We start from the raw sequence: 25,382 nt of genomic DNA, 5'->3' as shown, positions 1-25,382 counted from the left end.
CATCTCCTCACTTTCCAATAGCAAGTCACTGTGTGTCCAATCTGCCCTAAAAAAGGGCACATTATAACCGCTTGTATTTTAAACTACAACAATGGCTGAAGCTCTCAGCAACTGACAATCACCATCACTCACTCCAACCAAGAAACAACTTTCAGCAGCAGAGAAAACTTACATATAGCCCCTTAAAAAACTACATGGCAGCCTGTAATCCCAATCCTACTACAGCACCTTTTCCCAGTGTTGCACCTTAGATCATCTAATCTTATAATACACAATGAAATGTAAGAGGTATTTTGACCTGACTGTTCATTTTAATGTGATGATGGAATTTCCAATAAAGCCATAATTGATTTACCATGATCTTTTCTCAGAAGTAATTATTGATTCAGTTCTATCCAAAACAGAATATGTGACACTATGTAGTCAGCTAAGCCATGGGTCTTCTATCCACTCCTTCCCACTGTCTAAGCTTTTCTCAACCTGATAATGTATACAACTGTCATATGACTGACACATTAAATCCACCTGTTCTTATCTAGCAGTTTACAGTACCTCATTACCAGTGGAAACAGAGAGCTCATGAATCTGCTTGGAGCCTGTCAGCAGCATGTGATTGGTGATCTGGGCTAAAAGGACAGTGGAGAGATTAGTTTACTTTGTACACAGACATGCACTTGAATGATAGCTTCAATGTGGGTCAGTGGTCAAACTGTAGATTATATAGTGTGTGTACTGTATTCACACACTTTCTAAAATATAAGAATACTTTGTGACTGGACTGTACAACAACATGAAATTCTGTATATTTCAAACACTCAGTTTATCTTGATGCTTCCATTATATCAAAGCACAGGTGCTATGTTTTCTATGATTTTCATGTCAATATACATATGCAGCTGTAGCTTAAGAGAAATCCCCCACAATGCACCCTGATCCTGAGTATCACAGGAAACAGATGAGAATCCAAAATAAAGTAATGTGGGTTTGAGGGTCTGACGGACTTGGAAAGGTTAGAAACTGAGACAACCTGTTGCTTTGCTGGAAGCTGAGGGAACATTTCCCAGCAGCAACTCCTCGCGACCACAGAGGACTGCAGCTCCATGCATCAGCAGGCATGATAATTACACACCCACTTCACACCATCACCCACATCTTGGAAAGCCCATCCCCGACTGAAGACCCCCGGTACACAACTCAGGAGCGACACGGACACTCACCGCCTGCTTTTTGCATCATTTACTGACAATTAAACAGAAAAATTCAGCAGCTTTTTTTACTCGCAGAAGGTGATACGGGATCAGGATCCTTTTTAAAAGTTCATTTAGAGAAGGGGACTTTGTTAAAAGAAAAACAAAATAAACAAAAAACGATGGCCAACTCCGGTATTCAGCTGCTGGGATTTTTCCTGTCGCTAATTGGCATCGTCGGACTGATCATCGGGACCATTCTACCGCAGTGGAAGATGTCTGCGTACATCGGGGACAACATCATCACGGCTGTGGCCATGTACCAGGGGCTGTGGATGTCATGCGCTTTCCAAAGTACCGGACAGCTCCAGTGTAAAATCTACGACTCCATCCTGCAGCTCGACAGTAAGTGTGGAATCAAATAATCTATTCTATGCATACATGCGCTCAGTATTATTATTAGTAGAAGTAATGCAACGTTATTCATCACTGTTGTTACCTTTAAAATCAACACCTACGCCCTGTGACTCACACGTCCGCCTGTCCCACTTGATGAGTAGTATTACAGTTCTGGGTTGCCTGTTGTCTCTTATTCATGACCTCAGCTTCTCCACCTGTGGACCCACCTGGTCCATCAAAGCACCTCCGTCATCAATGGACCACAGTGTTATGACTGATTAAGTTTACCACCTCAGGCTATTATCTGCTCAGCATGTCTTAATTACCATTCCTAAACACCGTTATCATCAACAGACCCCAGAACAGTCATTGACATTGTTTTTTTCCTTTTATAGAGGCAGCTACAGATTCCTGGAGAAACATTTCGAAACCTCACCCATACATCATCACATAAAAGGAAACCCTCCACCTTACTGCTGCCCACCTCCTAACACACAAACTTCCCAACACTCACATACAAGATGATGTATCATCCAAGCATCTTCTTTCTGTGATCAGAGTTGGGTGGTGAAGAAAAAGTCCCTCCTGACACAAAGTCTAGTTTTGTGTCATTTGACACAAGGTTGCTTGTTGTCAAATTATAGTCCCAGTGACAAACTGTACTTCTGTTTCACCAGACATATCCCATAAAATCAAACAGATACACAAAAATGTTGCCAAAATAACCTGTTTGAAACCTTCAGTGGTGACCACGGTAACTAAAGTGGAGGACACAGGCATTCCAGTCATCTACTGAACATCAACCATCACAATGATTTATGATGGTTTAACAAAGGTTTTACATGCAGAAATACACATTAATTCAAGTTTTGCATAGCACCTGTTGTGCAGTGATAACTAGAAGGATCCTGCAGATGTTTAGCCTCATTTGCTGACTAACGCTCATGACATGACGGACGTCTTCAAATACTTAGAAGTAGCTGTGAGGTAAATTTGGGTTTTAATCTGTTAACTCAAAAGTAAATCACTGTTATTTTCTTTGATCATTTAGATGTAAAACTGAAGCTTTCTCCAATGATTTACAGTATATCTGATGGAATCTATATTCTTAACCTATATAACCATAACCTACCAGGTGGTGTGAGCGACTGGTCTTAATAATCTGCTTCATGTTAGCTGAAATTATAAGATCTTGATTGACTGATGAGCTGGGGCCTCTTTGGGGTTTAAACCAGCCATGGTCTAATGGTTTCATGACCCATGATTGGCTAAAATTATGTTGTGTGTGAAAGTGGCTGTGTGCATCTGGACCTGCATTTACTATACTGTATAATCCACCCTATTGTTTCCCATTTTCACCATTTTATAGAGTTCACCCCCCTCTCTTCTCTCTCTCCTCTGCATCCTCTTCCTCTCTGTGTCTCCCATCCTTCCGTCCCTCCCTCGCCACTGGAGGGTTTTGTTTGTTTGGGCAGGGCAGGGATGGCCTAGACTGGCACAGACTGGTTCTAGGTGGACAGAGGGTGGGGGGAGATGGGGCACCCTGTGATAGGTTTATAGGGGGGGGCTGACAGATGAGGATCCGGACAGTGGTTTTTCAGCAGGCCTCCACCTCTCGAACAGCTACAGATGGGAGGGAGACAGTGAAAGAAAGAGAGTGAGATGTGTGTTTTTTCTTTCTCTTTGCATGTGCTGGTGTGTGTTCATGTGTATCCCATGGCTTCTCTTCCAGGAAAAGCTCACATTAAAGTGTCCTCACAGGCTAATGCAAATATAATTCACAACCTTTGGACACACTCACAAAGCCTCTTTTATAGGTTGAGGATGGTTTATTAGTCCTTCCTTATCATTTTCTAGTTTGTGCTTCCAGATTTGCACTTTGCAAATAGGATTGATTATTTGACTTCATGTGCTCTTTGCCTTTTTGCTGCATTTTTAACCTTTTTAAGCTGCACTCCCACATTCCACTGAACAAAAGGACATCTATTCATTGCCAACCTTAACAGAACCGACACACTTCCTGTTCTCTTATTAAATGTAAAAATTTTTCATTTCCTTATCTCTGTCTTCTCCAGGTTCGCTTCAGGCTACTCGTGCCCTGATGATAGTTGGCATCATTGTGTCCATCGCAGGGTTGGGTGTGGCCTGTATGGGAATGAAGTGCACCACCTGTGGAGGGAGTGACAAACTGCGCAAGTCCCGCATTGCCATGACAGGAGGCATCATCCTCTTAGTGGGCGGTGAGGATGGAAATGTTTCTTTAGAACCAACAGAAACTTGTTCCACAATGAGCTGCAGATTCCATGTGTGGCCTTCACAGTCCAAGTGACTGTGAAACCTAAGAGTATACAGCCACACTTCAGCTCAGCATGGCTGTACTAAATGCTAATGCCAGCATGCTACCATTTTCAAAATGACAGTGCTGCTGTTATGAAGGTATGTCATTTGTTTGCAGGTAATAAACGTAATTCTGATGGTGGATCACCCAAGTTAATACAATTCATCCTAAAGAGGGACATAAATGTGTGTAACAAATTTAATGGAAACCCATCTGGTAGTTGTGAAACTTCATGGAAGTGCTAGAAAGGTCAAGGGATCATCAAAGTCATTAGGATTCACTCTCTGGGGACCATGAATATCTATAAAAACCCATTAACCATGTACTGAGAAAAGTATAGAAAATTGGCAGCAGAAATATGTTAGAAAATGGTGGTTCTAGGTTCTAGGGGACCTACGATAATCAATACAGACCTGGTTGCATAATATTTCATCCTGACTCACCCAAACTCACCTCATCATCACACAGTTGCTTAGATCTCCTGTACATCACATAATAGGTAGGAGGAGGTTTGATCCGCTGTCCAAAAAGCTTTCCACCCACTCTTCTGCTCTGGCCACTCAGAGGTCATTAAACTGAATGAGGCCAGTACTCCTGGCACTGATTCTGACATAAGCCGTCTAACTAGCTCTGAATAGAACAGAAACACTAAAAGCTAAGTGTCTTGGAGTCGATGGCTAGCCGCCTGGTGATTGTAAAGGGGATAAAAGCATGTCTGCTCTCTCAGGTTTTGATGATGTGCTGATGGACTGATTGATCTCTGTTGTTGACTTTCTCTCTTCCCAGGGCTTTGTGCCATCGTAGCGTGCTCCTGGTTTGCTCATAATGTCATCAGGGCTTTCTATAATCCCTACACTCCTGTCAACACCAAGTAAGTAACCCTAATTACATCTTCCAGCATTTCAAGTTTCTGTGGGAACGTTTGTAAGGTCTAGCAAGAAGTCTAGTTCTTTCTTTCCTTCTTAACTTTGCCAGAGGTTCAGTTTGTCACTGCAAATCCAACGTTTGCTACATGAGTTAATTAATTTCTGCCATCTTATCTCTGCCAGATTTGAGTTTGGTGCGGCCATCTTCATTGCGTGGGGCGGTTCCCTCCTGGATGTCCTGGGTGGGGCCATGTTGGCTGCTTCCTGTCCACGAAAGAAGCAGGTATCCAAATACCCATCCATGGGCAGTTCCCGCTCTGGCCCTCCGAGCAGCACAAAGGAATATGTCTGAAAGCACCCCCTACAGCCTGGGACTCAGACAAAGAAGAACCCCCCTTTGTTGCAGCATCAGTGAGGAGTAAAACTGAAGGTATATCGTGAATCGTAGACAGATGCAAAGAGTTACTGAAATGGGACTGTCTTTACTTTTTGTTCAGGCCTTTGATAACCCCTTGATTATCATGCAGCAATCTCAATTGTTTCACCAATGATGTCTCACACCCCGTCCACACATTCCACAATTGTTTACAAGTGGTCTTCACAAACACATTATAATTGGATCCCCTGACTTAATAGACAACCCTCGGGGTGTAACCCCTTGAATTGTAGCCTAAATGACGGATTATAGCCAGCACTTGCACGTCCATGTTAGAACCAGCATCTATTAGCATTTCCCATGTAATTGAAAGTAATCAATTCCAGTTTGGTGCCTAGGCTGCGAATCAGGGGCTCTGTACAACAGGGTGACAATACAGTGTTTTATATTAACTGCTGGTGGATCTTAAAATAGATGCTACGATGAGCAGGGTGTGACTTCACACACAGGGCTCACTGTGTAGGGTGACTGCATCACACAGGCCTTTTACTACAACACTCGCTACAGGCCCTTCATACCAGTCTGTTACAAACCCTGCTCAGAAAGGAAATATTTTATTAAGTAGTCACTGTGCCACTATCGCTCTAATAGCTTCCATATCAGCCACTATGAGAATAAACTGCCTATATTTATTTTCTCAAATGTAGGTTTTTGCTCCTGTGTAGATTTACATAATTGGTAGTTCACTGTGGCCCTTTTGTAGGTTTCAGAAATTGTCATATTTTTATTAAGATGTGTTATGCTCTGAACAGTGTCTGCTGTTTTTTTTAAATGTCATAGTTTTATACACTTGGCTCCTCTAGCAGATAATGGTGTAACGAAAAATGAATGAAAGAACATTTTTAACATGTCCAACAGTACTTAAATAATAAACAAATTTCAACATTGTTATTTGTGTGATGGTCATTTGTAGCTCATTATACAGCAGATTTGAGTCCTAACTCAAAAAATGCTTATTGCTATTATTTGGATGTTTGACCTTCACAGTGCAGAATGATGTCCTGTATGTGCAGAGTCTGACACTAGAGCGTTGTTTTCACATTCATCTGAAGGCGGAGAGTTTCTCATAAATGTACTATATTTATATATAACATAAAATGATATGAAATAACTCACACAAGTGTGATGTGGAAGCTTCAAGGCTCCAGTGCATGTACATTAAGAATGGACTTTCAGTAAAGCAGGAGACATTTTGTTTCTAGTAATTTTCTTATTAATAGATTATGAATTTTTCAGTGGGGAAGATTTAAATTTATTTTTTAACTGGGTTATTGAACTGTGGGTAGAAGTGTGTGCCCTGAGTGCAACACTCAAAGATTCACTCTCCTTTAGAAAGCAAGACAATCAATATTTTTTGGATGGGTTTGGAGCCTCCTCTAAACTGCTTTACATCTGCATCTAACATGCATCAGATGCAGATGTAAATTACATGTTTTTCCAATTATCTCTTCTTCCTTTTTTGAAGGAAAGTGCAAGTGATCAACCTGTTACCTCTCTTTACATATGACTGTCTGGTGGTTATGGGGTCAAAGGTTTTGTACCTCTGCATGTCTACACAGTCAGTAACACAACACAACAAACTTTTCTGGGAATAAGACTTAGAATGTTGCGAGCAACAGACTCTAAATCTGCACTGGTTGAAATACTCTGCAGACTGTACTTTCTCTGTGGAAAAAAACTATGAAAAACTCACAGATGATTGTAGGTATATGCATTTGAGGTATTGATCACTGCATTTGCTGTTTTAGCACATAATTGCCACAAGTGCGTCAGAGCAACAGAAACTGTAAACCAGGCACATTAAAGTACGTTCACTTAACATAAAAGACCAAGATTCCACAAAGATTCATCTTTTATTTCCCGAGATGCATTATGAAAAGTCCACCATTTCCATGCAAATGGCAACCACAACCCAAACAACAATCTCTGAGTCAGAGAATGAGCTGTGAAATGCAGTGCTTCCATGACGCAAAAAATTTAAAAATAAAGTGAACTAGTAACAATTTCACAGCCAACTATGTAGCATGACATCAGCATGAGCCTTTATAGACAATAATATGTCATTCTAAGGTCCACCGCAACCTTTAAAACCCTCCAAAAAAAACCATCAGTGTTAAGATTGTCTCAGCAGTGAGAGCTAATCATAGGCTGCCTGTTTTCATTACTTCATACTGTAATTGTTAAGTAAAGGTCAACATTATCTTTACACAGTCAACCTGAACCTTAAAGACACTATGATGCCATCTGGGTGTAGCTCAACAAGCAGATTACAGCTGTGTGTTTTGATGATCAATCTGATGTAGCATTAAATATTAAATATCATTTGGCAAAACATTTAGAACTGTCCCTGTCTTTTATCACAGTTATGTGGCCAGCTGGGAAACCCTGCCTTTACAAAAACAAACCAAAATAAAATCTCCAAAATAAATATGTCGCTGTTTGTGATATTTTACCGCTGAGTCTGCAATTCAAGCTGACAATGAGCTCGGGTAAAACGCTGACTCAGTGTGATCTAAAGATGATCAAAAAACGATGGAGTGGTTTGAAATACTACTACATAGCCCTTAATAACAGGATACCAGTTACGTGTTCTGATGCTTTAACAGACTCCATGCATAGAATTCTGCAACATGTTACTGCACATAACAGGCATTCCCACAAAGTGCACCATTTGGAAACATAATAAATCTCAGTTATAGATGACGGAAGCAATATCCATTCAGAAACGAGTAAAAACCATGTCGAAGCCATATCAACACAACAAAGTGTCTCATTTTTTAAACAATAAATAATTAGCAGTAGGTGTTGTTTTCTTTAAATAGCGAGCTTTCATCCACTGGATAATAATAGTACACCACTTGCATCAGTGTGAGATTAGAGAATGATAGTCATTGCACAACCAAAGCTTAATATTTGACCTGTGTTATACACATTAACAGGCTTGTGTTCTCTCCCATAACCCCCCCCCCCCCATAGACAATCAGTAAGCCTCACCAGTAAACAGGCAGGTGAGAGGCTGCTTTTCATCTAACCATTTGCTCAGTGCAACTTTAGAAATGTAGCCCTTGTTTAAGAAGCTTTGAAAAATATAGACACTCTCTCCGAATCTCTCTCAAGTCCTGATATTCTACCACCTACCGAGGTATAGAGTAGAGGGCAATGCAATACAATTCATTCACAGTCTGATCAAAGTTAAGTTAAATAAACACTATATACAATCAGGGCCTAGGCTTCAGCTGGCGCTAAAAGAGCCGTTTTTGTGCCTTGTTGAGCCATCAGACGCTTCAGTAGGACACTTGACAGGATCAAGGCCAAGATCACTGACGTGGAGGTTTGGCGTCCCGGGGGATTTTTAAATTTCATTCTTTTCTTTTTTTTGGCACTTAATGGTGAAGTTTAGGAGATGGGCGACAGGGAAACAGGACACTGCCCGTTGTTGTTCATGATGTCATCCAGGTCTTCATCGTCCAAGTCAACTGAGGAGGAGAGGTCAAAGGTCAGGAATGTGCATCTATACAGAATCAAGTATTAGATAATGGAGCTTATATACATTGAATACATTATACATATCCATTTTAAGAGGTCAGCTCTCTTAAAGCAACAGTTCAGTATGTCCTCATGCTTAGCACCTGCTGGCTTTAGCTTCATATTTATCCCACAGACATTAGACTGGCACCAATCTTTTCATCGAGAAAGTGCGTTTCCCAAAATGTTTAACTATTGCTTTAAATATTTTACATTTTTCAAATACCATTCCTTCATCAAAGGCTGCAGTATTTATATATGGCTGCAAGTATCAACTTCTCTCTGGGGGTTGACTAACTATGAAGGTAATTTAGGGTTAGGGTTAATATAAGGATGAATGATAAGTTCATCACTGCAGCCCTACAAGCTTACATATGCAGAGAGTTATGTGCTATGATTTGTTCTAAATCTTGTGTTTTCTATAGTAAATGTGATGTAAATCTTAAACCCTCATACCCATTTATTAAAATCTGTCTTAAGGACGTCTACATGAACATGTTTTATGACAAGCTGCTTCTCTCCTCCCACTGTAACTTCCCCCAAAAACTACACATTTCATTTCCTCTATTGTTCTGTAGCTCCTGTCCTGTCCTCTGTCCTTAGATAGGGACAACAATAACAACAGCCCTATTCACTTTGCTATATACATTACTATGTTGTAGATAGGGGGGTATGCATGCTGCTGTATGAATATCATATTCTAATTTGTTAAGTTAATGTGTTCGGGTGCAGCTGCTGAATGTTGTCATTATAAGTTGTGTGTAAGTGGTGTTATCATTTTGTTGTGTGTCCTACATTTCTGTATAGACCTCTGGAATAAAAGGTGCTGTGACAGAGCAGCTACTCCCTGCGCGTGCCCAACAAACACCACTCACCTTTCTTGGACCGACCAATCTGGCCCAGTTTGGGTGCCCTCTGTCCGAGCCTCTGAGGGTTGGGCCCGCTGCCGTGGCCGTTGACCTGGGGGTGTCCCGGGTTGTACTGCCCCGCCGGGCCGGGCTGCCGGGGCGGCCCGCTGGGCGGAATGAGCTCGGGGATACCTGAAGCTCCGTACATCTCTACGAAAGCGCCTTCTCCTAACTGACCGCTAGGTGTCCGCACAGTCCAAGCCTTGTGTCGTGTCGGAAAGCTTCTCACTTCCGCAATGGCATTCAACAATGAATGTATGAACAACGGACGACAAAATGTTGGAAATAACAGATAGAAAGTCCTCGTAGCCTGTGAATGAAAGTAAACACGTTTGTCAAAAATAGCTCACCTGCGTCAGAGAGCGGCTAGCTTCTGGCAAGTGCGCACAAACACTTCTCCGCTGTTTATACTGAAATAAACGATGTACTCTTACATGTTTTCCCGCTGTATTTCTACTAACAGGTGTAGCAAATGTCTTCCTGGTCAATACAATAGCTCAACAGTACAATAACGTGTCTTCCGTCTGCTCTACACACGATAATAAACTGCCTTTCCGGCCGGTTATAAAAGCAACATTAACTGGTCGCTTTCTCTCTAATCCTTTAAAAATACTGTTCAATATCAGAAATATTACCTCACCTCTTCTTCACCGAGGCCGCAGTAATGAGCTGAATCCGGTAAAAGCGGCTTCTGAGAACTGTGTTGTTGTTTATCAGAGCTCTCTCTCTCTCTCTCCTGGCACAACACCGAGGAAGCGTCGATTTAAAGGGGCCTCTCGTCGTTCGCTCGGCCTTGGGGATTTCCTCGCATTGTGTCTTGACTCATAGCGGCATGTGCACGTCACCGCGAGGTTGATATAAGCGACAGTGCTGACACTTCGGGTTATTCAGTGGAGGTGTGCCAAAGTTTCGAGGGCGCGGTGCGTAATTACGCACCTTCAGTAATGAGAGAGTGACTCCGGCGCCAGCCAATGACAAGCGCTGCTCAGTAATCCCCCCCACGCCCCCCATACATAACACATGTAATGCTGCATGTCAGAGGTAGCGGCTCAAGTCAGCTCTCTGTCCTGAAGGCATGTAGTCTATACAGAAAAAACCCACTCACTCACACATATATACTTATCTATGATATAGATATATACATATATATAATATCAGTTTAGTAATATCAAAGAGAGTTTCCCCAGTGATTTGTCTTTCCCCTTCCTGATCTCTGCAGTGTTTAACCATAGTCTACTTACTGAGACCTGTCCCAACCCACAGGGGGCAACCCTGAGGTTAAAAGAAAGAAAGAAAGAAAGAAAGAAAGAAAGAACTCATTTAGGCAAAGGGATTCTTAATTCTAGTAGAGTCTCCAAAGATATCAGATCTTTTTGGTAGAATTTTGGTAAAATATGTAGTAGTATCTAAAAATATGCGCATGATACCATCAATTGTAAATGTAATATTTACAGTTTGGGAGAAAGGGTTAATTATTAGGCTACAAAAACATACATACTGTTATGTTTTATTTTAATGGTTGGAATCAATAAACAATAAATACAAGTGCATCTGTATTAATGTTTGCAATAGCAGCCCTGTTATTCCTCATATTTACCAGTCATTAAGTGAAACATGTGAAATGCCAGGACTGTATCTACTACAGTGCTTTCCAGCCAGTGGTTCACATCCCAGGAGGTACTTCTGCATTTGCCAGTGGGGACAGTAAAATATTGTGGAGCAGCACAGCTAAAATAAAAACTGAAACTCTGAAAATACTCTGATTTGGTAAAGGTAAATGCATGTCTACACAGCTGTGTTTTAGAGAGACACAGACTGCACATAGAGGCTGATTTTAGTGCAGTTTTAACAGTTTAACATCACAAAAGTCAACTAGTTAGAAAGCTGACACATCTAACTCATATGTGGGTTCATATATACAGCCTAGGAACTGCCACAATTTCTTTGTTTTCTTTACAAAAGCACATTTCCATGAAGCCATCCTCTCTATTTCTCAGAGGTTTCAATGACTCAAGCCAATCTGATAGGGCTTTGAATGTACGCTGAACCAAAATAAGCCAGAGTTCACATCTGGTCTATTACCAGAATACAACCCACATTTTGTGTGTTTGTGCATCTATATTCTTGTGTGTGTGTGAGATGTGTAAGTGCAATCTCTGTCATCACATTTTATGAATGAATCCATGCACAGTTGAGAGATCAAGAAAAAAGAAAAGAAAAAAAAAGCCCCCCCTTAGACTTGCCAAGACTGATCTGACCCTAGATCAAACTCTGCGGGCCTACGTGAGTGTGGACCATCTGGGCTGGTATATAACTGTCTGCCTTTTTCTTCCCCTGCCGAATTATTTCAACACTTTGTCGTGAACGGAGCGAATACACCAGCTGCTGCCATCATGTCCAGGATCGTAGGTGCTACTCTCCTGCTCATCATTCTAGTTGACAGCTTCTACGACCACACAGGTAAATACAAGGAGAATCTGTACTTTCATTTTTTCAGCACAGATGCATCTTGTGCTGTTTTACTCCACAGCATTAGATCAAATAACTGACTCTGCTCACGCTGTGACCCACCTCTCTGTCAATAAGTGAATTTGTATTTTACAGGGGTGTTGTAAGTGGGTTGATGGGTGATGTATTATTGTTCCACATAAATGATTTCTTACTATTTGTCTTTTTCCACTGTGTATAGCTTTATCTGCTGGAATCCAAGTGACCAAAAAGCACCTCCGCCAGTGCAGGTGTAAAGGTGAGTGTCTGTTGGTCGTATGATTTGGTTAAAAATTTGCACTGATGAAAATACGCATAAAAACAAAGAAAGATCCTGATATTCAAGGCTGTTATGACACTGTACTGTGGACTCCTATTTTGAAAACGACTGATTATATATCTGAAGCCTTTTCCCCTTGAATTTTCTGCCATTATACACAATACTATATTGTCAATCAAAGCAGACAAACAAGTTTCAGTGGTGTGAATTTCAGTGACCACCTCTGTTCTCATTACAGTTTTTTCCAATGGAATAAAAAGGTGTCGCAGCCCGCTCATGCCCAAAAAACCTGAAGAGATAAATGATCTGATCAGATGCTTGTGCAGTGAAAAAAACCAAGAAAGTAAGTGAAATGTAACATGTGGGTGTGTGGCTCTTTGTTAATATCTACTAAAGGTATTTAATGTATTTCCATGTTTTGTTTCCTCTCCTAATTTTTTAGGGTATCCACAGTTTCAGGCAGGCTGCAAATCATGGTATCCTGGTTTTCCAATCTCCCTGGTATGAATGAGTGGAATTCTGCAGTAGGAGTGAAGGACCTTGTACATAACTCACAATGTATCATAAGTCATCACACAAGATCACATTACCATATTACTGCATCATCACATGCCATTAATCATTACACTGCATCCCATGTCACATGAAAAACATATTAAATCACCAGGATTTACGCGTGGATTTACATCACATCACTCCTGTAATATACTAAAGATGTCTGTAACCTTTTGTACATTGTAAATAAAGATTTTCTATTACAAAGTTCTTTTTGCTTCTTTCTTTGTGGCTTTGTCAGAGGATAACAAAATGCACCTCCCAGTACCTCTAATGCTCACCACTTAAAAAACCAAACTGTGAGGAGGAGAATTTGCTGTTTCGTGGGGGCGGTTATGTGCCATGTAACTGTGCTAACCGTCTGCCAGTTCCAGGTACATACAGTATTTACTATATACATGGGACTGATATCAATCTGATCATTTAACTCTCAGCAAAAAATACATATTTCCCAAAATGTTAAATTATTGCCTTAATTCTATATCTACTCGTCTTTGTGAAACAATCATCAGGGTTGTCAGATGTACTGCATGTACTGTATTACACAAAGTGATACCTTTTTGTCTTGTGTCAAGTAACCAAGTAAAGACAAAGTCTTTTGAATCCTTGTACTTCCCCCATCTGTTTCATCTCCTCTTACATAAATTATCATTGTTAATTTACACAGTGAGTAATCAGGTCCTGCTTTCCTGAGTAGCAGTGACACCTATCTACCATCTAGCTACAAACAATGTCACCTCCGTTAATCTCCTTATGATCTTATGTGTCAGCTCCGGCCCTCATGGAAGAGGAGACATTCTTTGCCTGATAGGGGTAGGATTAACTCAGTGGGTCTTTTCTAATCTCTGTTGCATGGACAATGTAAAATCAGATATCACAGTAGAGGTATTTTTGTTGTTGCGGTGCTTCAGTGAGAATGATTTCTGGAAAACCTTACAAATGATGCAATCTCATATGGTGAAATTCCATTGCTTGTCCGATTCTTGTGCTTTAAGCCTGATACATTATAGATCATTATGGGTTTTTACTACTGCTTATTTGAACGTGGTTCACTTTTTTAAAAAACGTAATTCAACAATATTCAGCTCTGATTTATAAAAGTGTTCTGTGACAACATTCTGTGATTTCTTACTCAACTGTTACAGATTAGAAGTTTCCGGTGGTGTAACCCTCAAACCAAACTGCTCTGCCTTTCCACACAGACATTAACTGATAAAGAGGATATTGATTTAAATACATGGTGGCAGGATAACTTTTTAGACATCGGCTGATCTCTCACTGATGACTCAAAATACTGTAGGTCAGCAGTCATGAGGAGAGAGTGCCTTGTTTACCCATCTTATCTGACGGTTTCATATTTACACCAAAACACTGCAGTCAAAGTCACACACGCACACACACACACACACACATGTAAAAGTCAAAAAGAGAAGACAGAAAGAGGGAAAACATAGTAGATAACAATACTGTGCCCAGTAGTGGCTTTTTAAAGGATTTTGATAACTAATCTCTGAAGCAGGTAAGTTATCTATTCTTTATCAAAACAATCCTGGATACATATTTTTAGCCAGACCTAAGTTCATTCTTCAGAGTGCAGCAGTCTGAGCCATAGACAGGAAAAAGGAGAGCTCAGTTGGAGTCTTTTTCTCCTCTGAGTTTGGCTTGTGGCTGAGCACAGCTAAAGAATAACTCAGGTAAGGAGACAGTAGTGTTTAGTCCTCTGTGTGAGTGAGGGCCGTGGAAGTTTGTTCACTGGACCGTTGCTCTTTGAACTGAAACTGTCATTTCCTGTAAATGACTGCTTCAGTCATGGCTCAGGATTATGGGTCATAGATGCAAAGATTGATGCTTTTTTTCCCAGACTGGTGTGATGTGTACAGACTGTGTAGATGACAGAGGGCAGCAATCAGTGTTCCCAGCAGTTTCCCTTGAATGCAACTATGTTCATCAGATAGTCACTTTAACTTCTATGGAACTCATATTAGTTGTATTTACTGGTATTGTGCTTTGCCACATACACACCAAGGAAACATCTGCGTCCTGAATTTGTCCTTCTTTATAATTCAGGAGCTGTTGACCTAACCAAAAACAAACTAATAATCAATAACAAAGAGTATAACTTAGTGTTACATGGGTTTTACTTGAGTATTATTATTATTATTTCCCAGTTTTACCCCACTACATTTTCCCCCATTACTTTACAAATTAACATTTTACAAACAGTGTCAGCTTATTAGAAAAAAGTGCTGTTTTAAATGAAACCACAGTTTGCAAAACAAGTAAAACTAGCTCCATCTTGACTAGACGCCACGTAAAGATTCTCACTGTACATGAATACATCAGTAATAATAAACCAATATTATATATAATAACATTGATGTTTTGAATGCTGAACTTTTACTTGTGATAGAGCACTCTAAAATGATGGTATTGTTATTATCCATCACCATCATGTACTTTAAGTTGTTGGAAGATGAACTATACAAAACAGTAATCATGTTTTAGTCACCAGGAGCAGATTCTCCAGGAAAACAAATTAAATGTGTTGGCAGTGAGCAGTTTCAGACATGTTCTGTTTGAACATTTTGTGTTGGCAGTAAACAGTGAACAACAATCTGAAAACCATTATGTTGCCTAAAAAATGTCTTTGCTAAATGTGTTGTATGGCCAGGGTTACATAATAATTGTTCCTTTTTTTTTTTGCAAATCAGGAAAAATAATATTATCTGGATAATTTCAACCTAATTCACTGTATTCTGAGAAGTATTCTAATAATAATAATCTAACAATATTACTGTTTGAAATGTCCCATGAGTTGGACATTTAGACAACTTATCATTTTTAACTTTTTCAATAATTTTCAGATTTGGCCATGAATATGTAAAAACTGTTATTTTACGTGGTGATATTTTAATTGTCTCCTCACCTCTTTCTCTTTTATCGTCTTGGACTGTTCAGCTATGTCTCGGCGGGTGGTCCAGGTCCAGCCGGAGGGCAGGGTTCATGAGGCTAGTCAGTGGAGCACTGGCCTGTGTGAGTGCCATAAAGACATAGGGGATTGTAAGTACACAGAATAACACAAATGGTTTGTGGACTTACACTATATGTGACTATCAGTGCTGAATCACAGCAATAAAGTGCATGTTCTGAAATGTTGGTGTTGTTAAGTAGCTGTACTCTGAGTTGACCTACTGTATATATGTGTGTGTTCAGGCTGCTTTGCCCTGTGCTGCCTCCCAGTGTTTACCTGTAAAGTGACCAGTGCAGTTGGTGCTTGTCCCTGCCTGCCTCTGCTGGACTGTATCGGCTGTGTACCACCGGCCTCTCTCGCCATGAGGGCGTCTGTCAGAGAACGATATGGCATACAGGTAAATACATCACTAGTTGCTGCATGTAGTTCTCAGCTGGATTGTTAGACATTGTTCCTGTAAAGATAAAAATTTCAAATGCCACTTTACAATTACATTTACTTCCATTGTTCTGGGATGGTGGCAGAGGTCTTGGGGGCAGACATAACAAAACTTCAACAACTAAAAGTGCATCTGTGTGGTTTGATACAGATGCACTTTTATGCACTTTTATATGGGTGAGAGGGAAAACAGAGAGTGGTGATCTATGAACTCTACTGTCTGGCTGAACAGCATTATTTCAAAGGATATCACCTCATCTGATGGAACGTGTTGCTTAGAGGAGGCCAAGTCGGGTTCAAATTATGGCTGATTTGAACCTCAAACTGGTTGTAGATTAGTTGAAAGGGTTTTAGGGAGATTCCTGATTTACTGCCTGAATGCATTTCTGTGAGGTTACACTTTGCTGAAAAATGGCTCCATATTGTTATTTTCATCTTTTCTGTCTGTTTCTCATTCAGTGTGACATACATACATGACACACATAAGTAGTCAACTGATTGATCCGTTTAGTGTGGGCAGAAAAGGTGATCCTCCTAACATGTTCAAAAATGGTTCAAGACTGAGTTGAAATCTTTTGACGTTTGAAAGTTTTTGTAATTTGGGTGAACAGATCCTTTAATATAAAACACAGAGAGGACAGTATGTCTTTACAAATGGTTACAGGCTTTGGATTTCTTGTAAAAAAAAACCAAAAACATTGACCTCCATTGTTTTTCTTTACATTGATTCCAGTGGGAAACACGACAGCTGTTTACACTAAGATTGTCACTGTCTTCAAACAAAGCCAGTGGTGTGATATCATTTCAACAGGTACCACTACACTGCAATTACAACAATCGTTTAAAAATCCTTGACAGATAACTTGACAGCTTATGTCAGGTAGCTCTGACCATTCTTTGTCAGTGTTGTGAGGAAGAAATGAAGCAGCCGTACGTTTCTCTGAGACGTTTTCCTTTCTGGGGCAGATATGCAAGAGTTAAATTTGTGATTAAATTCTTCCAGTCAAGTGGAGTGGCCCCTGTAGTTGTGATGTCGTGATAAACACCGGCTCAAACAATGCAGCTGATTGCTTTCACTCGCACCCACACCGTGTCCCCAGCTCAATTACACAGAGCTGCTGGAGCTTTGAATAATCATGACTGCTGCTGAGGAGATGGAGACATTTCAGTGATGAAACACAATAACAGCACACAGGGGAAATACTTGCAACATCGGTACGTGACAGTAATGACTGTTTATTACTTTAGCAATGTTTTGAGTCTATGTAGTAACATCAGATAAACCTTAGATATATGGTGAGGATGTAGTGAAATCAGGACATGTTTATTAAATTAACAAATCTGGCCTACAACTATAAATATCTTAATGAATAAACAACAAACTGTTAGTGCCTTTAAGATACAGCAAGCTGCTCAGGCTTCCCACCCACTGCTTCACTGCTGTGCTGTTTGTCCACAGTGAGTACCCATACACCTGCTTGCACGACCACAGATCTCAACAGACATCAGGTCTCCGTCACTGATGAGTGCACATCGCAAAATACAGAACAGATGTTGCACATGTAACAGCACATGGCAGGGTCAAAGTGTAAGTTTGACGTTGGATAAAGATTTCTGGGACAGTGGAGAGAAAGAGAGATAAGGCAGGGGGTGGGAGTGGTTGGAGGCCAGGCAGGCAGAAGCTGGAGCGCTGCCATCGGAGAGGAGGAGGTGGTTGGTAATGTTGGCTTCTCTGGAGGTGGAGTGGGCCGTGGATCGCTGTCAATACTGCAGAGCATGAGCTAGGGAAGGTGCCAGAAGTTCTTATGAAAACAAGTCCCAGCATGTAGGTTGTTTGGTAAAGCACGGCAACAATTCTCTCATGGGTGGACGGAGACAATACAACAGTGTGTATCATGAGAATAAAACTGTTGACAGACACACTACCTTCAGCAATTTGGATATGCATTAAAACTTCTGGATCATCTCTCTTTGCATACTCTGTTGTTCCTGTGTACACTACTACATTATCCTGTCTTAATTTTCTGAAAGTAATCGTGTCTTTAGTTGAGCAGTACTACCAACATGGTTTTAATTTGGTTGGACAAAGTAGCCTATTGGTAAAACTAAAAACACTCCCATTGGCTGTAACAAATGTTAACATGTTAAACTAAGATGGTGAACACTGAAAACATTACACCTAAACATTAGTGTGTTAGCAATGTCAGTGTGAGTATTTTAGTAGACTGATGTTAGCATTTAGCGCATGCTGTATTTGCACAATGTCAGCAGGTAGAACTGGCAAAACACCTTTTGTTCTGACTTGGGAGTGTTTACATATTGTTAGCCTTAGTGCTAACCTTGCAGTCACACCAAATAAAAAGCCTAAATTACCTAGTTTTGTTGCATTACAGATACAGTGTATAGCTTCTATGAAATGAGCTGAATTGATTGTGCTACCAATGGTGCATTTGCAGACATTCTGTATTTTTTTATTTTATTTTATTTTTTACATTTTTTGGGGGTGTCAAAAATTCTTTTTTACTTTGTATCCTTTGTATGCCTTGTAGTTTCCTTTAGCACTCACACCTGTAAGGGTGTCTCGAAACTCAAATTGGACAGACAAATCATTCCAACATATCAATGCAAACTAGTAGGCTAGTTAAGATGTTATATTTTTCTCTGTTTATGCGTATTGTACAGGAAAATTCAAATCATGAAGGTTGTGTGTTGCATTCAGATCTCCAGACCTGTAAAGATGTTGGTTGGCGAAGTGATAATCTTGGTTAATGTCACCCTCCCACACTGAATTCACAGGGGAGGCAGCACAATGGAGACAAAGTGTGGTACTGTTGCTCAAGAAAGACAAGCGTGTAAATCTTAACCTGTTTGTTGTTTTTGCTCTTATGAGTCTACCTGCTAGCACTTATAACACAGTTATATTGGAATCAAAAGTTGAATTCAGATCCATGGACCTGTAAAGATGATTGCGCGTGGAGAATTATTGTACTTGGTTATGTCCATGTTCCACATTGAATTTACAGTGAGGCTGTATGATTTTACAGGTCGCATGTTTCATGATTGTCACGAATGCATTCTGATCAAGCCAAACTTAAGGCTGGTTTTCTTTTGAGAAGTTGACATTATGTAAGTAGAATGTTTTGACTCAGCAGCGATGACAATACAAGTAATAGTAAGCAATGAAAACTGACATTCTCTCTTCATTTGGCTCTAAGTTGCGGTGCTGACTCAGCATATGAAATCACATGCACAGGCTGCACATGGAACAAGCAGCACCTGCCTTCTTACCGTGTCTCTCAGACTTTATTGATTTATCAAATCTCACCCACCAACATTTCCATCTTGACTTTACTGACATGCTCTTCATCGTGGTTGCTGTTGCCAAGAGCACAGACTTGACTGCAAGAAACTCTCAGAGGGAGAATATAACTGAAACAGAAGAGCACGATTATTACTGTTACACCGACAAATACACTGTCAGCTAACTTCTAGAAACTGTATGTTACCATACATGAATACTTTTTGCACTTTGGTTATTGCCATATTTACTTAATTTGTAAATAAGTAAGCAGGAAAAAACTATGAAATTAAAAAAAAAAAAGTTTACTGTCAAATAGTGGAACTAACTTCAAGTATTACAGTTGGTTAGAAAGGATGTGAGTAGAGGCTGATAACACAGTACGACAGGCACATGAAACACTGAAGTGCAGCATTGTATAGCAGCAGAAATGTCTTTTTTTGCACCTAAATGCAAATCTTCACCTTTTGTTCGAGCCTCCCACCTGTGTTCAGGCTTCTCTCTGTGTGTCTTACAGGGGAGTGTGTGGAGCGACTGCCTATACGGCTGCTGCTGCTATCCTCTATCTTGGCTCCAGATCTCCAGAGAGCTGAAGAGAAGAGCAGCATCCCACGCCTCCACCTCCTCCTCACCAGCCAGATACACCGCCCTGACCTCCCTGCAGGGGGCGCACTTGGTCTAGACACATCCATTTCTTCTGGCCTGACCCACCACCAGTCCTCCAGAGCACATGAGTTGATTTAATCACACTTCCTCTGGTCTGCAGCCACTCCCTGTTACCTCTGATAATTCAGCAGGGACACAATGTGTCCTGCAGAGAGGAAAGTTCAGTTTGTCCAAAGATGAAGTGAAAGAACTGTGATAAAAGTCATTTTCATGTTAGCTTGGGTCACCAATCATCTTATTAGATCATACTCCTTCAGTGGGGGAAAGTAAGTTCATTTACTCAAGTACTGTGCTTAAGTACAGTTTTGAGATGCTTGCACTTTACTCAACAATTTCTACTACTATTTACTGATTACCTTTCATATTAAGATTTTACACAACAAACAAATAAAGTACAAGTTACTGTTAGCTGCTGTTTTATTCAAATAACAGTTTGTTCCCCAAAAGTTAAAAAAAACCCCTAATATTTCACAAAAAAGCAAAGGTTAAAATATAGTATATGCAGCAAAACATAGCTTTTTCTCCTATTAATCATCTTACAGCGCCTCTGATTTATCTTGTGACCCCATGGAGGGAGTCCATCTCCAGGCTGAGAATGACTGGATCAATCCAGCTAAATGAAACTAAAATGCCATGAATAAAAATATCAGTCACTGGAGCCATTTGGCTTCAGAGTTAGTTCAAGTTATTTTACCTTTTTCTTTAAGTGCATTTATCTGATAGTACTTTTTCAGTAGGGTTATCAATGCAGGACTTCTTACAGTATTCTGTATCATTCTTCAAGTAGTGTACTGGAGAGAAAATGTTACTTGCTGCTCTACTAAAAAAAAGTTTAGCTGGTGGTTTTCAGAGGTCATTACTGAGATCTTTTAGACTCCAATGAGGCACTGTGACAGACAAGTGAAGGACATGGAGACAAAACATGACAATCCCAAAAGTTAGAGTAAATTACTTGCAATAAAGATGTTTGTTTGACACATCTAATTAAGCAATCTAATCTTCCTTTTCACAACTGTCACTTTATCTTCTTTTACCTCAGCTTCTTGGAAAAAGAAAGGGGAGGGAATCAGAACACAGAAAACATTCATTTCTTTTAAACAAACTGACTTGTTGAATCATTGGCAGACGGAGTCCAACAAACACAGGTTTTGCAACAGATGTTACTATTTAACACTTAACATCATTTCAAAATATTACGAGAAACTGTAAACTACCAAAAAGCTTGGCTTTCCAGGACTCAAGCCGCTTTCGCATTTTGAAACACATAACTGTTTTTTTTTTTTTTTTTTTGATCATTTAAGTGACAAAGTAATAGTTTGATGAACCACTAAGACATTTGCCACAAACCAGTGACGTGACCTGCTACCTCCTAACAATCAAACATGTCTTGGCGCAACTTCTCTTACTCAAGTCAGAAATATTCCATCTTTACTTGTGCTATTATTCCATTTCCTGCTCCAATCCTTCCAGCTGGTGTGGGGCTTCAGATGGGCCTCACGGTTATGATACAAAAATCCAAATATTTTGTGTTGAATTGTTTGGTTGAATTGACATCAATTCTGATCTGAAAACAGTAAGGAAATGTGAATCCAAGGAAGGATGGCAAAGTCAACAAGTTGCGAATGTGACGACGACTGTTCTAACATTCAAACAAAAGCACAGAGCCACGTGTCACTGAGGCGAAGAGGATGAACACTGTGGGACATTCTCTTTTGTTCTTATCACATATCTCTATCTAAGAACTGACTAGCGTACTTTAAATATGTGGTCATTAAGTGGCATGATGACGTCTGGGATTTAAAAGGATGCGTGACGGTCAGATAGTCCTGATGTCTGACTGTCAAAGGTATAGATGCGTCAGACTGGACGGACCAGTCAGTGACATGCATCCTGTCTGCTGTCCTGTCTCTATAAGATGCCACACTGCCCTGCACATTCATCAGTCATCCAGGTTTCTGATTTGACCAAACTCTGCTCCCTGTTCCTGGAAAAACAGTAAGGTAAGACAATCCACTTAGTGAGGACTTAGAGCCATGACAGGAATACTGAGATATTGAGAGCATGCAGATCAGCTGTGATCAGCTAAATTAAACCTATATATGTATATGGTTTCTATTTTAAGCTGTGGACATGGTTTAAAAAATACTTATCAGATTTAAAAGATTTTTTAAATGAGAATAGGCTTGGAATGACTTTGAAGCTTCAACTTGAGGTGAAGAATTGCATGATGCCTTCACTGTCCAGGAAATTATGCAACCTGTGGTTTTATGAAACCCTTCGAAAAAACAGAAGCTCTTGCATAAAGACCTTTCCATCAACCACTGTGTTGCAAATGTAAAAACATAAAAACTTTGGTTCTAATAACATCAGCTATGTCCACTGTGTTAAATCCAGTCATACTGATGACATATTGGACTAAAACATTCCTATATGCTGTAATAATTTGGGACTATGCTCTGATTTTGGTGACTTTTTGCTGTTGGAAGAAAAACATGTCTGCATTTCAGGATCCAAGAAAAAGACATCTCTTTAACACTTCCTGACTGTGCACATTTGAAGTAATCCAGTGGGTTTGAAGGAAGATGTGGAAAAAATTATGCAACCCACAAAAGACTTTAGTATGTGACCTTTTACTTATCTGAAATATATCACTACACTTACAGCTAGAATGATTTTACCAGACGGCGAGGGTCCAACAAAGCTGAACAGCCCATTATATATAAGTTTATTCTTACAGTCATATTTTGACAAGAAAAGCCTTTGTCAGGGTTTAATGTGCTCTCATGGTATTGCGTTTAAATAGCACGCCACTTTTTACATGTCACATCCACGCATTTTAAGCTCTTTCCGTGTCATTTAACACCACTCATCAAGTGTTTACATGTTTTCTGTTGATTTGTCTTCACAGTTACAGTTTTCTTTGAAATCTTAAGTCATGTCTGATAAGATGGTCGTGACCCAACCCCGGCCCTTCATCACAACCACTGTAACCAACCAATGGACCTCTGGCATCTGTGACTGCCTCCAGGACCTGCCCCAATGTGAGTGCACAGGATTGTTTTAATGCAACTTGACCAGGTATACAGAGTGAGTCCATGTGTTGATCTCTCTCTCTTTTCTCGTGCATGACATTGAAAACATACCGATCATTTAGACTGATCTGGGGTTAGGAATGCCAACAGATTGGCTGATTGGAGATCACTGGGTGGAGCGAAGTATTTGGACATTGCTGTACATGCTCCATTTTGATAATGCAAACTAACTGCATCCACATATTGCAGGATATCAAATCTCAAAACTGAATCTTTGAATTCATCCTCTGCCTTGTTTACATTTTTACTTAGTGCAAAAATAAAACTGTGCGCACACCTTTAAGAGGTTTAAAAGTTCACAAACAGAATTTGTGTTGTTACTACTCCTGGCGTGACCTGGTTGCCTTTCCACAGGTTGCTTGGCCTTTTGGTGCCTTCCCTGCTTCACCTGTAAGACAGCACACGAGGCCGGGGAGTGTCTATGTCTACCTCTTCTGGATGCTTTTGGACTCATCCCACCCATGACCACAGCCCTTAGGGTGTCAGTACGCCAGAGATATGGGATTGAGGTACGTGCATGATGCTACCTAAACTGCCATTCAATTGTCTATCCATGTGTGTGAATAAAATGCTCTTCAACTGCGTCAGTGTTTACAAGTGTAGTGTTCGCCAGCATAAAAGTCAGTGTTGCCTTCACTGTTTATCTGATCTCTGATGAGTGTTAGACCTGTTTAGCGCTCTGTCACAGTCTGTATTTGTGTTCACAGGAATTAGTATAATCATTAAAGAGAGTTACAGTACACTGTGTTCCTGCGAACACCTTTGTTCTAGCTGATTTGTTTAGGTAGATTCTGACAGTGATTAATGACGGCAGCAAAAAAATCAGCTGTGTTATAGAGCTGTGAGTCTATGCAAATAAATACGTACCCTACATGTATTAGGATCTGGAGGCATTGGTTTTATTCCACGATTGTTGTTCCATCGCTCCAACCCCCTATTACTGTGTCTCCATCCTTGCAGGGTACGATCTGCAACGACTGCGTGTACGCCTGCTTCTGCGGGCCCTGCACCTGGTGTCAGATAGCAAGAGAAATCAAAACAAGGGCAAATCCCATCACCTTCGTCAGCACGGTGGCCTGATGAGAGCAGAGTTTTTATCCCGGGGTCATCATTAGCGAAACAGACGTCAAACAGACGCCTCTCTTCTTTTCATCATGGGCTCTGTCATGGTATTTGGAACCACAGAGGGTTCCGTGGAATGTTGCTGAGCAGCTGATTAAAGATCAGCACATGAGGGTCGAGGGAGAGAGATAAGTGGGCCTCTGTGACGTCCACTAACAGTTATTAATGAGGAGGAGTCTGTGACACTGAGGGGTATACTAGTGTACTGATGATGATTCTGGTTAAACTGCCTTATTATTATCTTAAAATCTGAATTAGGTATATATTTTTATTCTTATACTTCCATCACCACCAGATAATTGTTGTACATGTTCCATTTTATAATTAATTGTTTGGTCTCTTTGATCGGTTGTTATCCTTCAGAAGTGTGTGTATATTTATATATGGGCTTATTTTTATATGTATGGATGTATTAATTTTACCATAAGTGTTGCTAGCTTTTGGAGCTAGAGCTAATTTTTGAATTTTTGCTAATCTTTGACTAAACACTGGTATATACTATATACTTACCTACACATTATGTATTTACAATATACCATAACTGATAGCTGGAGGCAGTGGAGATGTTTTATTACATCCTGATAATTTATTAACTTTTAGCCTATTTTCCAGTAGCACGTACGCCATTTTTCCTTCTGTTTTAATTGCTGGAGCTTTTCATATGCATTCATATTTAAGTACTTTGTATTTAAAACATGGGTACTGTACGTGAGTCCTCTTGAACAGTGCAATAAAACTCTCATCTCAAACCCTGTGTGATGGTAAGCACATTAAATCTCAGTGTGTGCTATCATATGCAAACCACACATGCAAA

General features: G+C 40.2%; 4 protein-coding genes across 9 annotated transcripts; 3 read left to right on the top strand and 1 right to left on the bottom strand.

The window, feature by feature from the left end:
- The first annotated feature begins 981 nt into the window (after positions 1 to 981).
- cldn7a (claudin 7a) lies at positions 982 to 6,115 on the top strand. The gene is made up of 4 exons (XM_018670688.2): positions 982 to 1,592; positions 3,662 to 3,826; positions 4,711 to 4,795; positions 4,974 to 6,115. Exons 1-4 carry the CDS (start codon positions 1,370 to 1,372, stop codon positions 5,140 to 5,142), a joined length of 642 nt encoding a protein of 213 aa, XP_018526204.1. The 5' UTR covers positions 982 to 1,369; the 3' UTR covers positions 5,143 to 6,115.
- A 945-nt stretch (positions 6,116 to 7,060) lies between these two features.
- Positions 7,061 to 10,551, bottom strand: si:dkey-112a7.4 (uncharacterized). 2 transcript variants are annotated; one of them, XM_051075570.1, is made up of 3 exons: positions 10,295 to 10,551; positions 9,627 to 9,969; positions 7,061 to 8,702 (listed from the first exon to the last, which is right to left on the bottom strand). In XM_051075570.1, the coding sequence occupies exons 2-3, from the start codon at positions 9,805 to 9,807 to the stop codon at positions 8,623 to 8,625; spliced, it is 261 nt and encodes an 86-aa protein (XP_050931527.1). In that variant the 5' UTR covers positions 9,808 to 9,969; positions 10,295 to 10,551; the 3' UTR covers positions 7,061 to 8,622. The 2 variants fall into 2 exon arrangements, with proteins under 2 accessions (XP_050931527.1, XP_050931526.1); XM_051075569.1 differs by having other exon boundaries at positions 10,300 to 10,551.
- A 3,101-nt stretch (positions 10,552 to 13,652) lies between these two features.
- On the top strand, positions 13,653 to 20,762 carry LOC108879428 (placenta-specific gene 8 protein-like). Of its 4 annotated transcripts, none has more exons than XM_051075604.1 (4): positions 13,653 to 13,794; positions 15,940 to 16,041; positions 16,222 to 16,349; positions 20,206 to 20,762. In XM_051075604.1, the coding sequence occupies exons 1-4, from the start codon at positions 13,743 to 13,745 to the stop codon at positions 20,368 to 20,370; spliced, it is 447 nt and encodes a 148-aa protein (XP_050931561.1). In that variant the 5' UTR covers positions 13,653 to 13,742; the 3' UTR covers positions 20,371 to 20,762. The 4 variants fall into 4 exon arrangements, with proteins under 4 accessions (XP_050931561.1, XP_018526208.1, XP_050931562.1 ...); XM_018670692.2 differs by having other exon boundaries at positions 13,660 to 13,794; positions 16,195 to 16,349; XM_051075605.1 differs by lacking the exon at positions 13,653 to 13,794 and adding an exon at positions 14,296 to 14,500.
- Positions 20,763 to 21,785: 1,023 nt separating this feature from the next.
- On the top strand, positions 21,786 to 25,317 carry LOC108879427 (cornifelin homolog A). 2 transcript variants are annotated; one of them, XM_051075606.1, is made up of 5 exons: positions 21,786 to 22,354; positions 22,862 to 22,972; positions 23,263 to 23,395; positions 23,801 to 23,955; positions 24,407 to 25,317. In XM_051075606.1, the coding sequence occupies exons 3-5, from the start codon at positions 23,290 to 23,292 to the stop codon at positions 24,524 to 24,526; spliced, it is 381 nt and encodes a 126-aa protein (XP_050931563.1). In that variant the 5' UTR covers positions 21,786 to 22,354; positions 22,862 to 22,972; positions 23,263 to 23,289; the 3' UTR covers positions 24,527 to 25,317. The 2 variants fall into 2 exon arrangements, with proteins under 2 accessions (XP_050931563.1, XP_018526207.1); XM_018670691.2 differs by lacking the exon at positions 22,862 to 22,972 and having other exon boundaries at positions 21,795 to 22,354.
- The last annotated feature ends 65 nt before the right edge of the window (positions 25,318 to 25,382 follow it).

This window comes from Lates calcarifer, linkage group LG14 (assembly GCF_001640805.2).
Source record: "Lates calcarifer isolate ASB-BC8 linkage group LG14, TLL_Latcal_v3, whole genome shotgun sequence".
Lineage (NCBI taxonomy): Eukaryota > Metazoa > Chordata > Actinopteri > Centropomidae > Lates > Lates calcarifer.
Note: the sequence above shows the minus strand (reverse complement) of the source record. Positions and strands in the feature narration are given on the sequence as shown.

What these genes read in the sequence shown, in the direction of transcription:
- LOC108879427 (XM_051075606.1), top strand. Translation starts at nt 23,290, where the DNA reads ATGTCTGATAAGATGGTCGTGACCCAACCCCGGCCCTTCATCACAACC. An exon ending in CCTCCAGGACCTGCCCCAAT is followed by an intron (nt 23,396 to 23,800) that starts GTGAGTGCACAG and finishes GCCTTTCCACAG; the next exon opens with GTTGCTTGGCCTTTTGGTGC. An exon ending in GCCAGAGATATGGGATTGAG is followed by an intron (nt 23,956 to 24,406) that starts GTACGTGCATGA and finishes CCATCCTTGCAG; the next exon opens with GGTACGATCTGCAACGACTG.
- cldn7a (XM_018670688.2), top strand. Translation starts at nt 1,370, where the DNA reads ATGGCCAACTCCGGTATTCAGCTGCTGGGATTTTTCCTGTCGCTAATT. An exon ending in CTCCATCCTGCAGCTCGACA is followed by an intron (nt 1,593 to 3,661) that starts GTAAGTGTGGAA and finishes TGTCTTCTCCAG; the next exon opens with GTTCGCTTCAGGCTACTCGT. An exon ending in CATCATCCTCTTAGTGGGCG is followed by an intron (nt 3,827 to 4,710) that starts GTGAGGATGGAA and finishes CTCTCTTCCCAG; the next exon opens with GGCTTTGTGCCATCGTAGCG.
- si:dkey-112a7.4 (XM_051075570.1), bottom strand. Translation starts at nt 9,807, where the DNA reads ATGTACGGAGCTTCAGGTATCCCCGAGCTCATTCCGCCCAGCGGGCCG. An exon ending in GATTGGTCGGTCCAAGAAAG is followed by an intron (nt 8,703 to 9,626) that starts GTGAGTGGTGTT and finishes TCTCCTCCTCAG; the next exon opens with TTGACTTGGACGATGAAGAC.
- LOC108879428 (XM_018670692.2), top strand. Translation starts at nt 13,743, where the DNA reads ATGTGTCAGCTCCGGCCCTCATGGAAGAGGAGACATTCTTTGCCTGAT. An exon ending in ACATTCTTTGCCTGATAGGG is followed by an intron (nt 13,795 to 15,939) that starts GTAGGATTAACT and finishes TGGACTGTTCAG; the next exon opens with CTATGTCTCGGCGGGTGGTC. An exon ending in CCATAAAGACATAGGGGATT is followed by an intron (nt 16,042 to 16,194) that starts GTAAGTACACAG and finishes GTGTGTGTTCAG; the next exon opens with GCTGCTTTGCCCTGTGCTGC.